General features: G+C 46.1%; 1 protein-coding gene across 4 annotated transcripts in view; it reads left to right on the top strand.

The window, feature by feature from the left end:
* The window catches only part of SLC1A2 (solute carrier family 1 member 2), a 166388-nt gene that overhangs the window by 138884 nt on the left and 11693 nt on the right, over positions 1–15811 (top strand). For all 4 annotated transcript variants that reach the window (XM_027979630.2, XM_060399520.1, XM_060399521.1 and 1 more), the window contains one exon: positions 13372–13603. In XM_027979630.2, the coding sequence (XP_027835431.1) occupies positions 13372–13603 (232 nt within the window). The remainder of the gene's footprint in view (positions 1–13371; positions 13604–15811) is intronic.

Genomic DNA, 15811 nt, shown 5'->3' with positions numbered 1-15811 from the left:
ACCTGCACCCAGAGCAAGGCGTCCTCATTCTGGAGGTGAAACGTGCTAGCAGGAGGGAGTTGGCTGAACAACAGCAAAAACGTGATGATCCGTTTGGATTAACTCTATTGATGAGATTGCGTATGAGAAAACATCATTGCAGGCTGCAGCTGGAAAGGGTAGAGTGATTGAAGAACTCGCTTCTAGTTCTGGGGTCTGATCTCAGAGGGAAAGAGGCTCTGTGATCAAGGGGAGAAAGCCAGAGACCCAGGTCTGAACTCTGCACTTACTCATGGTAGGACTGTGGGCTAGTTACTTACTTTCTGGATTCAACTGTGTCATGCGGATAACGGGAGCAGTAAAGCTACTAGCTTGAAAGCACAGTCTAGACCTCTGTGCCCTTGAATGCCCTTCCAGTTTTAAGACCCAGACTAGGATTCTGCTGGTGATGGATGTTTATATACAAATGAGCATGAACATTCCTTTCCAGAAGCAAAGAAAAAGAGAGGGTAGAGGATCCTGGGAAAGTGTGTAGGGGTCTGTAGCTAGGTCAGATCTGCTTTGAATTAGTAACGATTCCACATTCTTTCTCACCAGTAAGAGGAGTTCTGGAAACACACTCTTGGTCATGGGCTCCATGGCTGTTGGATGCCCTTCAGTGTGTGAGTGGGGCAGGGGATGAATTGAGAGAGGGGTGCAGGGGGCTCTGGCTTTTCCCTGGTGATGTAGTCTGTGCAGGAGACAAAGAAAAGCAGGACATTTCTTTTCCTCCCCAGGTTTGTGAGGTTTGTAAGCTTTCGTAACTCTAGCAATTTTCAATTTAGGACCAAACACAGCCCACAGTGACATTTAATGTGCCATGCTGTGTGCCAACTGCTGGAGGTCAGCCAGCCACATTACTGCCTGCCAAGCCCTGGATGATTTTCAATGAGCAGGCTTAGCTGCTCTGTAAATATCATGGTGAAAAGCAAGATTCTGGGCCCTCAAAGTGTCTGAGTCCTAGAACACCAGATGGGAGGGGCTGGTAAAATCAGAACCTCCCCCAGGGTCCAAGAAGCCCTTTGCGTCAGGAGTCTTTGGCAGATGTTTATGAGTCCTTGCTGACATCACCCCCTCTCTCTGAGGGCGTCAGGATGGAAGGAAAACTGGGGGATGAGTACCAGGCTTGCTTGCTCAGTCACTCAGTCTGTCCGACTCTTTGCAACCCCATGGACTGGAGCCTGCCAGACTCCTCAGTCCATGCGATTTTCCAGGCAAAAATACTGGAGTGGGTTGCCATTTCCTCCTCCAGAGAAATCGGTACTTTGCTGTGATCAATTAATTGTAAACACCGATGCTCTCAGACTAGCCAGGGACCGACCCAGGGATCGAACGCACATTTCAGTATGTCTCCTACATCGCATGTGGGTTCCTCACCACCAGCGCCACCCAGGAAGCCCATGCCACGGAAAGGTGATAAATAACTGAGTCGAACCACAGGTGAGGAAAGGAAAGCCAGGTGGACCTATGGCCCGGTTATCACATAGGACTGCTGGTGAGATTATTTCTGGGGATGTATTTGCTCATTGGAGATATAGCTGTGTTCTTTCCTTATAAGGAAGCCGAAGGGGGCCTCCACCCTGCAAGGGGCACCCTGAAGTTCCCCCATTATCCTCCCAGAGGGAATAGAGCTTTGGTTCTCAAACTTGAGTGTGCACTCAACCTACTAGAGAGTCAGAAGATCTGGGGAGGGACCCAAGAAGTGGCTTGTCTAACAAGTCCCAGAGGATGCTGATGATCAATCCAGGGACCTCACCTCCAGAAGCAATGGCGCAGAGCAGAGGTAGAGAAGGGGGAGCAGGAGTTCCTGACTCTGGTCTGTGAACATCTCTCCTCTTTTCTGAGCTCCAGCGGACACTGGGGGCATCCATTCAACGAAAGGAGATCAAGAGGACACCGGGCTCTGATAACTAATACTCAGTGTCAGACATTGTTCTACATGTGTCACATGGACTTGTTTTAAAAGTTGCAGCAAATTACGAGGCAGCTAGTAATACTATCCTTGTTTTACACTTCAGAAAACTGAGGCTTAGAGCAAAGAAATATATCCCAGTTTAGTAGGTCTTAAAAGGCTGACCTGGGATTTAAACCCAGACCATCTGGCTGTTCCTCGGGTGTCCCAGGCTTCCCATCTGCATTTTCATTAGCTCATTTGAGTCATGCACACATGCATATTTACACACGCTTAGCTGAAGTAAGCCCCGCTCTGCCTCTGGTGGAAAAGAAAACCAATTCCTATGCACACCATACCTCTGAAGATTCCACAGGTTTCTGTTTAAGCCTTTTGCTTCAATTTCCTACTTCCACTGACTTCTCCTCTTTTCTACATCTTACCTCATCTTTCATTTTTTGTCATCCTTTAGCATGCCAGCCTTACCCTTTTAGATTAAGTCCTTCCGTCCCCTGCCAAAGTGTTCCTGACTCAGTGCAGTGCAATTCCCCATCAAGGGAGTGGGGTGGAGGTGGGTCACATTTTAATGCATCACAAAAGAAATATATATATATATATATATATATGCTCATGGAAAGATTAGAGGAGGGGCCAAGCTCAGAAGAGCTATAAAACGAGAAAGAAAATCTCCTTTTCCGTGCAGCTCCATCTTGAAAAGGAGCAGAATGTGAGACTCCCCAAAATGCCGGTTAGCATGTGGCTTATTTTAAGCTGAAAGTGGTCAGGACCCATCAGACTAAGGACAAGCTTTTTTCCTCCTCCTTAACTGACTGAAAGGATTTAGAAGGAAGCCTATAGCAGGAAGAACTCTGTTACCAGAGAGAACTTTTTTCACTGGAGAGGCTTATCTGCATGGCCAGGCAAACATTTGTTTACCAAATATTTGCTCTTCCTGTGAGTTGTCTTCCTCTCCTTTCAAGCCCCAGACCCTTGTCCCCTTCCTTCCCTCAGGATGGCATGTAAGCCTCAATTACCTGACCGCCTTTGAGTCTCCTATTTTATTAAGGCTCAGGCATATACGAAATTACATTTTCCCATTAATCTCTTATGTAGATTTAATTATTAGACCAGCCAAAGGGGTCTAGAAGGGAAGAAGGGAATTTATTTTCTTCCCCTATTATCTCTTGTTTCTCTTGTATCAGAATAATAATTTATGGAAAGTAAAAACTTAATAATAGGCATCTATTTTCTTTTTGAAACGTCCTTTGGTGTACCCCACCCCTGGGAATCTCTTCCTACACCTGTTTAGTTCCAGTCTCTGCCTACCTGGCTGTTCCTCCTCACTCTCCACCTCTGCGTCTTTCCTCAGTTCTCAAGACACTGCTCTCACTTTCCTCTGCAAGGGAATCTGGGCTGTGTCTCCCTCTTCCTTCTTCTAGATCTCACCCAGTGTCTGCACTTTTTACCACTGAAATAACCAACTGGAGGGTTGGTGAGCAGAAGGCAGTTCTCTTTCTAGAATTAATCTGCTTGCACTTCTTAGACGATGATCCATCCCCACCCTGCCTCCTTCACATACCCGCTTACCTCCTTTCCAGCCCTCCTCCCCTCCTGCCCGTGTCATAAACGAATACAACAGCCCAGTCTGAAAGGGCTTATAGTCTGGTAATGGGGACAGACGTGGTCAGAAAATCCCACCAGAGGTAGGTACAGAGGAGGAGCGTGTAAGACATGATGAAGGAATAAGAGAGGAAGTGATTTGCTCCCCTTTGTGCTTGGACCAATGATGACGGTGGTGATACAGTTAAGGCTGAGCACTGAATTTCGGTCAGGTGCTCTGTGAAGGCTTTTATAGGCAGTTTGGTCCAAGACCTCTCAAAGGTTGAGCACTTCTCTGGGTTAGTGGTTGTTATGTTCTCAACACGCTTGGAAGTGGATATTGCTTTCCATGTTTTACAAATGAGAAAACTGAGCAGAAAAACTAAACAAGCTTCTCTGCTGGAGCCAGAATTGCAATCCAGGCTTGAATCCAAAATTCAGTGTCCTTCTTCCCTTCCCTAATCCCATGCAGTCTGAGCCCTCAGATACCCAGAATAGTGCCGGCCTTCTCAAGGTCTGGGGCCTCAGGTGACCCCTCTGCCACACTGCGCACCCTGCATCCTGAGAGGCAGACACAATGGTTTGTTTCTATGAGTATTAGGCTGGCTCATATGAAATGGCCAATAGTTAGCCTTTCTGAAAGAAAGTGAAAGTCGCTCAGTCTGACTCTTTGTGACCCCATGGACTTTACAGTCCATGGAATTCTCCAGGCCAGAATACTAGAGTAGGTAGCCTTTCCCTTCTCCAGAGGATCTTCCCAACCCAGGGATCGAACCCAGGTCTCCTGCATTGCAGGCGGATTCTTTACCAGCTGAGCCACAAGGGAAGCCCAAGAATACTGGAGTGGGTAGTTGGCCTTTCTAGACTTATAAAAATGGCAGTTTCATGTGGTTCGCTCCAGTACAAGGTACCAGTTGAATTTTGAGTGACCCTGGATCTGTTCTTCTGTGAATAAGACTTTCAGACAATCCCACCATCTTCCTGCCAGACGATTTAGACTGAGAGAAGGAGAAAGATAGAGCACCTTGGCAATTGTTTTTCTTGCAAGAAACCCGACCCAGTGCCTCAGCATGAAGGAGCTTCATCAAGTCCCCATTTTGGTTTTGATTCCCGGTAACTCCAAAGAATAGCTATATCATTTTTGGAATTCATTCAATTAAAAGCTCACATCTTTCCCCTTCTCACAGTCTGGACATGCTATATCCAGACCAGAGAATAACAGGAAGCACTCTAAAATTCTTTTTTACAAAGCAGCCTAAAAATCTCCTGAGATTAGCGGGGTTTCATGAACAGTTGGGGCTGTTGGGAGAGAAAATGAAAGCATTTGTCTGTGGAGAAATCTTCCACACGTGAGCGATAAATTCCCATATCCTGCTCTTGGCTAGAGTCGGACTTCCCCAGAGTTGGTCAGATATTTCCCTGGTGGCCTCAAAAGCAAACCCAAATTTCTCTCTTCTGCCTGCCTCTACCGTTCTGTCTCCTCAGCTTCACAGTCAGGCATCTTGACTAACGTGGTTCTGCACAGTGTTCCCCTCTTCCTTGCCTCTCATTTAAGCTTCTTCCAGTGGAGAGCTGTGGATTGAAGCTACCCTTGCCAGGTTGATCATGGCCTCTTCATTGCTGAAGCCAAGAGGCACTTCTTTGCCTCATCTTACCCGACCTCCAGGCAGTCATGGGTGCTTCCCCCACCCTCTTCTAAATTCCTGCCCCCTTTGCAGGCTCGTATTCCTTTGCCCAATCCTTAACTATTTGGTCTTCCTCAGGGTTCTGAACTAGATTATCTGCTTGTTTCACTGTACTTTCTCTCCAAGGATGAACTGAATCTGCCTTGACTCACCCATGGCCTCTTTAGGTGTTGACTTTTCATTCACACCTGAAGCTCAGATATCTCTCCTGACCTTTGGTCCATATTCCCAATCATTTGCAGGACATTTCCCCTTGGCTGGGTCACAGTCCACACACTTGGCACGTTTACGCTGACACCAGAATCTTTTTCCTCCCCATCAGTTATGCCCCCTAGATATGGTAGCCTTGTCCTTTGGTTGCCCAAACCAGAAACTTGAGAGAAATTCTCGGCTCTTTTTTGTTTGTTTGTTTCTTTTCCATAATCAATCAGTCCTCAAGTCCTGTAATTCTGTCTCCTGCTTCTTGTTGTGAAGTCGCTAAGTCATGTCCAACTCTTTGCGACTCCATGGACTGCAACACACCAGGCTTCCCTGTCCTTCACTGTCTCTTGGAGTTTGCTCAGATTCATGTCCACTGAGTCAGTGATGCTATCTATCTCTGTCTCAGGTTCATCTTCCTCTGTATCTACCACATCTTTACTAAGCGGATTTTGCTCTTTCAGTCTTGCCGTTCTTTATACTGAACCAACTGTGATGCTTCCCTTCCGTGGCTTCCCGTCACGCTTGGGATAAAGTCCTGACTCTTGCACTTGACGGATAAGGCCACACACGATTTGGTCAGTCCTTTCCTTCTGCTCCCACTGTACTCATTAGCCATCCGGAATGCTCCTGAGAGTACCTACCTTTTAGATCTCACACATATTAGTTCTCTCTTCTCTCTAGCTCATTATCTCAGATCCACCCTTAGTACCTGACTCAAGACATTTCGATTCTAGCCATTGATGGGACCCCAGTGTAAATAAAGTTCCCTGCCTACAAAACCCAAGAGCATCCAGTGCTTATTCCTATTGGAATATTTATCTTATTCTAGTGGAGGTTACAGACAAGTAAAGAGAGTGTGAGTTTTTACAGAAAAGAGAGCATAGGAAGGGTCTTTTCTTGTTCTTTACTGCTTGGACACTTGGCATAGCACACATACTAAAATGCTCATTATGTATTTGTTGAATGAATCAATAAACACTGGGTTGGTCAAAAAGTTATTCAGATCTTTCCATAAGACAGTATGGAAAAACCCAAATGAACTTTTTGGCCAACCCAATAACAAAGAGCTCAGCAAGTATTAGAGTCCACGTTCTTATTTTGTTTCCACTTAACCATTTTCAAACTTAGCCATTTTTCAAATCAGTGCTGTCTGGCTCCTGAGTGCTTTGTGTCATGCGGTGGACAATGGATTCTAGAGTCACATTGCCTGTGTCCAGATTTGGTTCTGTGACCCTACGAGGGTGTGTGACTTTGAAAAGCCACTTAATTTCTTTCAACCTCAGTGTTTCCATCTCTTAAATTTGGATAATAGTCCTTATAGAGTTATGGTGAGGATTAAATAAGGTAATATCTATAAAGTGTATTCCTATTCATATAAATGTGAGGAATCATCACATTTCAACATCATCATCAGGCTTCCCTGGTTGCATGGGGTGGCAACTAGTTGGACACAATTTAACAACTAAACAACAACTTTTATCATCACCACCACCATTACCTTGATCCCTCTATTTGCCAATAAGACAGATTCTTCTGGACCATGAGATGAGCGGGTATTCAGAGCATTCTTCTTGAAGGCTTTAGTTCCCTTTGGAATTAACAATTGACCAGGGGTGTTGGGTGCACAGCTCAGAGCATAGTCCAAGAGGGATGGGAAGTATAGTTGAAAAATGACAAAGTAGACTACAACTCTCTGAGGAGCAAATAACTCAGCTGGTTAGTTGGGAGTGCTGCCTTAGGAATTGGCCTATAAATAAGGTTGATGTTTTAAGGGGAGACAGTAACTTAACCAGGCATGTTTGGATGGTCTACCTAGGAGGTGCCAAAAGAGTGTATGAACTGACTTAATATGATTAACAGTAATAGTATGAAAGTGAAGTGTTAGTCACTCAGTTGTGTCTGACTCTGCAACCCCCTGGACAGTAGCCCTCCAGTCTCCTCTGTCTATGGAATTCTCCAGGCAAGTATAATGGAGTGGGTTACCACTCCCTTCTCCAGGAGATCTTCCCAAACCAGCCATCGAACCCAGGTCTCCTCCATTGCAGGCAGATTCTTTACCATCTGAGCCACCAGGGAAGCCCCGTAATGATGGTAGCTCACATTTATATGAACAGGAATATACCTTATAGATACTACCTTATTTAATCCTCACCATAATTCTATTAGAAGTAAAAGTATACAACATGCAATAATTAATTTTGTGAGTTCTCACTAAATGTTTGGAACTATTCTAAGAATTATGTTATTTTATTTAATCTTCACAACAACCTTTCTGTAGGGAACTTTTTAAAATTATTATTTCCATTTTATACATGAGACAACCAAGGCTCACAAACATGTATGATCAGGGTTGTCCAACAGGTAAAGGGAAAAGCTGGCATTTGAATCCAAGTCAGCTTGCCTCCAGAGTCCAAGCTTTTCCTTTCTTTCTTTTTGGTTGCTCTGAGTCTTCATTGTTGCATGCAGGCTTTCTCTAGTTGCAGGGAGTGGGAATTACTATTCACTTCATTGCATGGATTCCTCATCCCATGGCTTCTCTTGTTGCAGAGCACAGGGTCTAGGCATGCAGCCTTCAGTGGCTGTGGCTCATGGACTCTAGACCCTGGGACTCAGTGGTTGTGGCTCATGGACTCTAGACCCTGGGACTCAGTGGTTGTGGCTCATGGACTCTAGACCCTGGGACTCGGTGGCTGTGGCTCACGGACTCTAGACCCTGGGACTCAGTGGCTGTAGCTCACGGACTCTAGACCCTGGGACTCAGTGGCTGTAGCTCACGGACTCTAGACCCTGGGACTCAGTGGTTGTGGCTCATGGACTCTAGACCCTGGGACTCAGTGGTTGTAGCTCACGGACTCTAGACCCTGGGACTCGGTGGTTGTGGCTCATGGACTCTAGACCCTGGGACTCAGTGGCTGTGGCTCATGGACTCTAGACCCTGGGACTCAGTGGCTGTAGCTCACGGACTCTAGACCCTGGGACTCAGTGGTTGTGGCTCATGGACTCTAGACCCTGGGACTCAGTGGTTGTGGCTCATGGACTCTAGACCCTGGGACTCGGTGGTTGTGGCTCGTGGACCCTAGACCCTGGGACTCGGTGGCTGTGGCTCATGGACTCTAGACCCTGGGACTCAGTGGCTGTGGCTCATGGACTCTAGACCCTGGGACTCAATGGTTGTGGCTCATGGATTCTAGACCCTGACTCAGTGGTTGTGGCTCATGGACTCTAGACCCTGGGACTCGGTGGTTGTGGCTCGTGGACTCTAGACCCTGGGACTCAGTGGCTGTGGCTCATGGACTCTAGACCCTGGGACTCAGTGGCTGTGGCTCATGGACTCTAGACCCTGGGACTCAGTGGCTGTGGCTCATGGATTCTAGACCCTGACTCAGTGGTTGTGGCTCATGGACTCTAGACCCTGGGACTCAGTGGCTGTAGCTCCTGGATTCTAGACCCTGGGACTCAGTGGTTGTGGCTCATGGACTCTAGACCCTGGGACTCAGTGGCTGTGGCTCATGGACTCTAGACCCTGGGACTCAGTGGCTGTGGCTCATGGACTCTAGACCCTGGGACTCAGTGGTTGTGCTCATGGACTCTAGACCCTGGGACTCAGTGGCTGTGGCTCATGGACTCTAGACCCTGGGACTCAGTGGCTGTGGCTCATGGACTCTAGACCCTGGGACTCAGTGGCCGTAGCTCATGGACTCTAGACCCTGGGACTCAGTGGCTGTGGCTCATGGACTCTAGACCCTGGGACTCAGTGGCTGTGGCTCATGGACTCTAGATCCTGGGACTTGGTGGTTGTGGCTCATGGACTCTAGACCCTGGGACTTGGTGGTTGTGCCTCATGGACTCTAGACCCTGGGACTCAGTGGTTATAGCTCACGGACTCTAGACCCTGGGACTCAGTGGCTGTAGCTCATGGACTCTAGACCCTGGGACTCGGTGGTTGTGGCTCATGGACTCTAGACCCTGGGACTCAGTGGCTGTAGCTCATGGACTCTAGACCATGGGACTCAGTGGCTGTGGCTCATGGATTCTAGACCCTGACTCAGTGGTTGTGGCTCATGGACTCTAGACCCTGGGATTCAGTGGCTGTAGCTCATAGACTGTAGACCCTGGGACTCAGTGGTTGTGGCTCATGGACTCTAGACCCTGGGACTCAGTGGCTGTGGCTCATGGATTCTAGACCCTGGGACTCAATGGTTGTGGCTCATGGACTCTAGACCCTGGGACTCAATGGTTGTGGCTCATGGACTCTAGACCCTGGGACTCAGTGGTTGTAGCTCACGGACTCTAGACCCTGGGACTCAGTGGCTGTGGCTCATGGATTCTAGACCCTGGGACTCAGTGGCTGTGGCTCATGGACTCTAGACCCTGGGACTCAGTGGCTGTGGCTCATGGACTCTAGACCCTGGGACTCGGTGGCTGTGGCTCATGGACTCTAGACCCTGGGACTCAGTGGCTGTGGCTCATGGACTCTAGACCCTGGGACTCGGTGGCTGTGGCTCATGGACTCTAGACCCTGGGACTCAGTGGTTGTGCCTCATGGACTCTAGACCCTGGGACTCGGTGGCTGTGGCTCATGGACTCTAGACCCTGGGACTCAATGGTTGTGGCTCATGGACTCTAGACCCTGGGACTCAGTGGCTGTGGCTCATGGACTCTAGACCCTGGGACTCAATGGTTGTGGCTCATGGACTCTAGACCCTGGGACTCAATGGTTGTGGCTCATGGACTCTAGACCCTGGGACTCAGTGGTTGTAGCTCATGGACTCTAGACCCTGGGACTCAGTGGCTGTGGCTCATGGACTCTAGACCCTGGGACTCGGTGGCTGTGGCTCATGGACTCTAGACCCTGGGACTCAGTGGTTGTAGCTCATGGACTCTAGACCCTGGGACTCAGTGGCTGTGGCTCATGGACTCTAGACCCTGGGACTCAGTGGCTGTGGCTCATGGACTCTAGACCCTGGGACTCGGTGGCCGTGGCTCATGGGCTTAGTTTCCTGGGTGCAGGTTGAATCTTCCCAGACCAGGGATCTTGCCTGTGTCCCTTGCATTGGCAGGTGGATTCTTATCCACTGTGTCACCTGGGAAGTCCCAGGCTTTTTCTTACTACATAATTCGCTCTCATCTCTTTATATTGGGGCTTCTTAGTGAGCTCCATGTCAAGTGCCTGTGTCTTGTAGATGACCTCAAGACCCAGACTTTGTTCATGTTAAGGCTATCACTCTGAGGTAGATTCTCTAAAGCAGAAGGGAGGGCGAGAACCTTCTCAAATATGCAGATGTCCCTGAGAGTTGAAGTGGGCTGTGATCTGTATCTTTTTCATGGATAGTATCTTCCTGCTTAAAACCAGAAGGACGGCTGGCTCCCAAGCTCCTTGCAAGAGAGCCAAGCCAGACTCCTTCTACTGCAACTTCATAATGACTGGGCTTCCCTGGTAACAGAGCTGGTAAAGAATCCGCCTGCAATGCAGGAGACCAGGGTTCCATTCCTGGGTTGGGAGGATCCCCTGTAGAAGGGATAGGCTACCCATTCCAGTATTCTTGGGCTTCCCTGGTGGCTCAGATGGTAAAGAATTCACCTGTAATGCAGGAGATGTGGATTTGATCCCTGGGTTGGGGAGATCCCCTAGAGAAGGGAATAGCTACCCACTCCCATTCTGGCCTGGAGAATTCCATGGACAGAGGTGCAGTCCATGGGATTGCAAAGAGTCAGACATGATTGAGTGACTTTCACTTTAAATGAGAAATAGATTTGATCAGAGCAGGTAGAATTTATTTTAGGCTTTTGTTCCAAGAACCAATTAAGGTTTCCACATCGCCTTAAACCAATGCTGGTATCCTCCTTTTTTTTTTTTTTTTTTTTTTGTTTTTAAATTTTGAATCGAATGCTAGAGTGCTGGGCTAAGATGTCTCGGTAGCATTTTTACTTAAACTCTTTTTCTTTTCTTTGTGATTTTCCAGCATCCTTCTTTTTACAACTTTGAGTATCTCACAAATCTGGTCAAAAGGACTCTTCACACTGTTTTTAACTTATGGGTGAGAGATTACAATCTGCTCTTAAGAACTTAATTAGTTTTCCTGATGCTGACATTTTGAGAGGGAGTGTTATGAGCCATCCTATTTTTTCCAAGTCAGAACTTGAGAAACGGATTTGAGGAAGGAGTTTTCTCAGCCCTTCCTGGTTCAAGAGGCCCTCTGGAAGATTTTATTTTTTTTAGATTAACAGAAAGAGCAAGAGAAAGTATTTTGGTGTTTTTCAGGGCACATCATCACTACACATATTAGTCAGGGAGGAAACTGTGACTGGGTGTCTTAGCCAACAGCTGTGTCTGTGTGTATGTGTGTGTTGGGCAGAGATCCTTACGAAAAAGATAAAATATTTATTATGGGGGAATTCATAGGTGGCACTCTTTCACAAAGAATTAATAAATAAGTGGAGGTAATCTGGAATCTTTGAAGAACAGTTTAAATCAAGAAGGCTTGCTGGACATTACTAGAAATGGCTGCTGTCTGGGTACTAATTCTGAGGTCTAGACATTGTTGTGGCTGTTCAGTCACCGAGTCGTTCCAACTCTTTGTGAACCCATGGCCTGCAGCATGCCAGGCCTCCCTGTCTTTCACCATCTCCTGGAGTTTGCCCAAGTTCATGTCCATTGAATTTCCCATCATTTATGAGTAGCTCAGATGGTAAATTGGAGAAGGAAATAGCAGCCCACTCCAGTACTCTTGCCTAGAAATTCCCATGGACAGAGAAGCCTGGTAGGCTACGGTCCATGGGGTTGTTAAGGGTCAGACATGACTGAGCGACTTCACTTTCACTTTTCACTTTCATGCATTGGAGAAGGAAATGGCAACCCACTCCAGTGTTCTTGCCTGGAGAATCCCAGGGACGGGGGAGCCCGGTGTCTATGGGGTCACACAGAGTCAGACACAACTGAAGTGACTTAGCAGCAGCAGCAGATGATAAAGAATCTGCCTGTAGTGCAGGAGACATGGATTCAATTCCTGGATCTGGAATATCCTCCAGAGAAGAGAATGGCAACCTACTCCAGTATTCATGCCAGAATAATCCCATGGACAGAAGAGTGTGGTGGGCTACAGTCCATGGGTTTGCAAAGAGTCAGACATGACTGAAGCCACTTAGCATGTATGCAGAATGTGAAGCAAAATGAAAGAAAGAGGATTCAAACTTGATTACTGGTGCTGCACACCTTTCAGTTCAGTTTGGTTCAGTTGCTCAGTCATGCCCGACTCTTTGCGACCCCGTGGACTGTAGCACGCCAGGCTTCCCTGTCCATCACAACTTCTGGAGCCTCCTCAAACTCGTGTCCATTGAGTTGGTGATGCCATCCAACCATCTCATTCTCTGTCACCCTCTTCTCCTGCCTTCAATCTTTCCTAGTGTCAGGATTTTTTCCAATGAGTCAGCTCTTCGCATCAGGTAACCAAAGTATTGGAGCATCAGTCCTTCCAATGAGTATTCAGGGTTGATTTTCTTTAGGGTTGACTGGTTTGATCTCCTTGCATCCAAGGAACTCTCAAGAGTCATCCCCAGCACCACAGTTCAAAAGCATCAATTCTTCAGCACTCTGCCTTCTTTATGGTCCACCTCTCATGACTACATGACTACTGGATATTATTTCCCTCTAATTCTTCCTCCTTCCTGCCTCCTTTCTTTTCTGTTATTGTTTATTGGGCTTACCATTTCATTAGACATTTTACTAAGCAATTTATGTACATCGTTTTGTTTAATTTTCATACAAGCTTATGAGAGAAGTACGATTGTTATCTCCAGTTGACAAACAAGGAAATCAACGCTCATGAAAGTGAAGTCACTTGGTCCAGACCAGTCACAAGTCCAGAGTGAAAGATAGAGCTGGAACTCAACCCCAGGGCTCTCCAGTCCAGACCTTGACCTCTCATCCCTCACATCATACTGCTTCCTCACTAAGCGTGTTCTATTCTTTGTCTCCAGGGACAGAATGAGAACGTCTGTCAATGTTGTGGGTGACTCTTTTGGGGCTGGGATTGTCTATCACCTCTCCAAGTCTGAGCTGGACACCATTGACTCCCAGCACCGAGTGCATGAAGATATCGAAATGACCAAGACTCAGTCCATTTATGATGACTTGAAGAACCATAGGGAAAGCAACTCAAACCAGTGTGTCTATGCCGCACACAACTCAGTCATAGTAGATGAGTGCAAGGTACCTTTCCCGTTCATGGATATCGAGACCTGTATATAATAGTGCATGCTCAGTTTCTTAAAGCAAACACAAAAGCCCTGCATGTATTATTGTCACATTTATTTTTCTAAAGAATCATGTAACTCAAGCTTCTGTGAGTCCCAGATCATCTAACTCCGTGTCTAACATGGCAGGAACTCAATAAGTCTAACAGTGAGAGAGTCAGATGGTTGCTTGTTTCATCTATGTGATATAAAACAATCATTCTGATTCCCCTGTCCACCTACTCTGCAGATTTGATCCATTTTCTCTGAATATTATGCTCAAGAATTTGTGGTTTCTAGGGCTCTGCTGACTTTCAGATATTCTGTTCCTCAAGCGAAACATCAAGAGAAATGCCCAGAATCACTTGATTTACATAGCACAAGTGTTCCTCCTTGCTGTATATCATGTATTGGTTAAAAAAAGAAAAAGAAAAACATGCCCACATAAATTTGCAAAGCTATCATTCTCTTAATTATTTTCGTGGGAGCATGAGTTCTGACCTAGAAGTCACTTTGCTCCAAGCATGGGGAAGCAATTGTCTCCTTCAGGACAAGTATCCATAAATGTCTTTTAAAAAACATGACATGTCACACATTGCCTGGCAGCACCATTATTCCTGAAGCATGGATGTTCTGGACTCTTCCAAGCTGTTGGATGCTAAGTCTTAAAGCTCAGTGGGCTCTGTCTCGCCTTCACTGTAACTAACTTGACATTGTCAAACACCGAGTGTCATGACCAGAGCGAAGCAAACTTAGAGAAGCCCCGGCAGGTGAGCAAGGTCGACTCTGGAGGGTCTAGACAGCAGCTGAGGACAGTCTGAACCCAACACAGATTTCTGAGACCTTGTTGACTCCTGTTGATCTCATTTAATAATTAATTTCTCCCTGTATTTCTGGGTCATTCCAAATATATGCCAGACAACTAAAGATGACATAGAAGCAATTCTCTTTATTGGACTGTAACATAGGTCAGTGGCTCACCCCCCTCTGTGTCAGCTACATTGTGCATAAACCTAACTTTCTAATGAAAATTAGGGAGGGACCCTACTCATCAAGAGGCAATTGCATAAATCAGTTACCTCTGTGAAAACAGTTAAAACTGTTGGAAATTAAGATGGACCTAAATGGTAAACTCCATTCTCCTGGAAAGTACCACATCTGAATGAATATGCTGGATTATTCTCCATCAAAATGTTAGTTTTGGTCAACAAGAGTCAGTATTTCATGGAATAGGTTTATGCTCTATTATATTTAACAAGTATTTATTGTGTGCCTTGTGGGGTTTAATTGAGCACCCCCATCTTATTCCTATGACTTCCTATGTTTTGATGATTAATCACGTTTTACAGAGTGCCCATAACTTACAAAGCCCTGAATTAGGCACTGGCGGACAGCAAAATGAATGTACAATTACATAGCAAAGATACAGCCTGATCCCAATGGCTGCCATACAAGGAAATACAGTCGTATGAACCAAAATAAAATCACCATATGTATTTTTTAATTTTGCAGTTATAAGAAAGATCTTAGAGGTTAATTACCTTTAGAGTGACCCTTTTGGAGCAGCTCAGCATACTACTTAGCAATATTGTACAGGACAAGTTTTGAGGAAGATTTGTAAGCATGAGGATAGTTTTAGATTTCAGACTTCCCAGATTTTTTTTTCCCTTAAAGGACATCAAGCATATTAGGACAAATTCATTTCATTTTTTTAGCAAACAATTAAACCCCCAAAGGGAAATGTTGGTCAGCTCTCCCTATCACTAGGAAATACGCCCATGAGAAAAGAAACTGTATTTCTGTTTATCACTGTTGTGCCCTAAAGCAGTGCCAGGCATGCAACGGGCTCTGCAGAGATATTTACTGAGTGTATCCTTTTAGCATCCTGACCCTATGCTTTATTTCAAATAACCTTGTTGTTGTTGGTTGTTTTTTTTTTTGCTGGGCAGTTCCATAGAGATAGTGGCTTAGTCTCTAGGTAATTAACCACTGAACCAACCACTCATTGATGAATTATTGTTTAGATAATCAAGTAATGAAACTGAGCAGGTCATGAAAATAATGAAACGACCATACTGGTTTAATAATTATTCAGCTGTTTTCATTTTTTAGTTAAGTGATCGAGTTCAGCTCTGTGAAGATCGTGAGGTCAGGCAATTGACTCTTCTTGGTCTAGACCAATCAG

Source organism: Ovis aries, chromosome 15 (genome assembly GCF_016772045.2).
Source record: "Ovis aries strain OAR_USU_Benz2616 breed Rambouillet chromosome 15, ARS-UI_Ramb_v3.0, whole genome shotgun sequence".
In the NCBI taxonomy this organism is placed as follows: Eukaryota; Metazoa; Chordata; class Mammalia; order Artiodactyla; family Bovidae; genus Ovis; species Ovis aries.
Note: the sequence above shows the minus strand (reverse complement) of the source record. Positions and strands in the feature narration are given on the sequence as shown.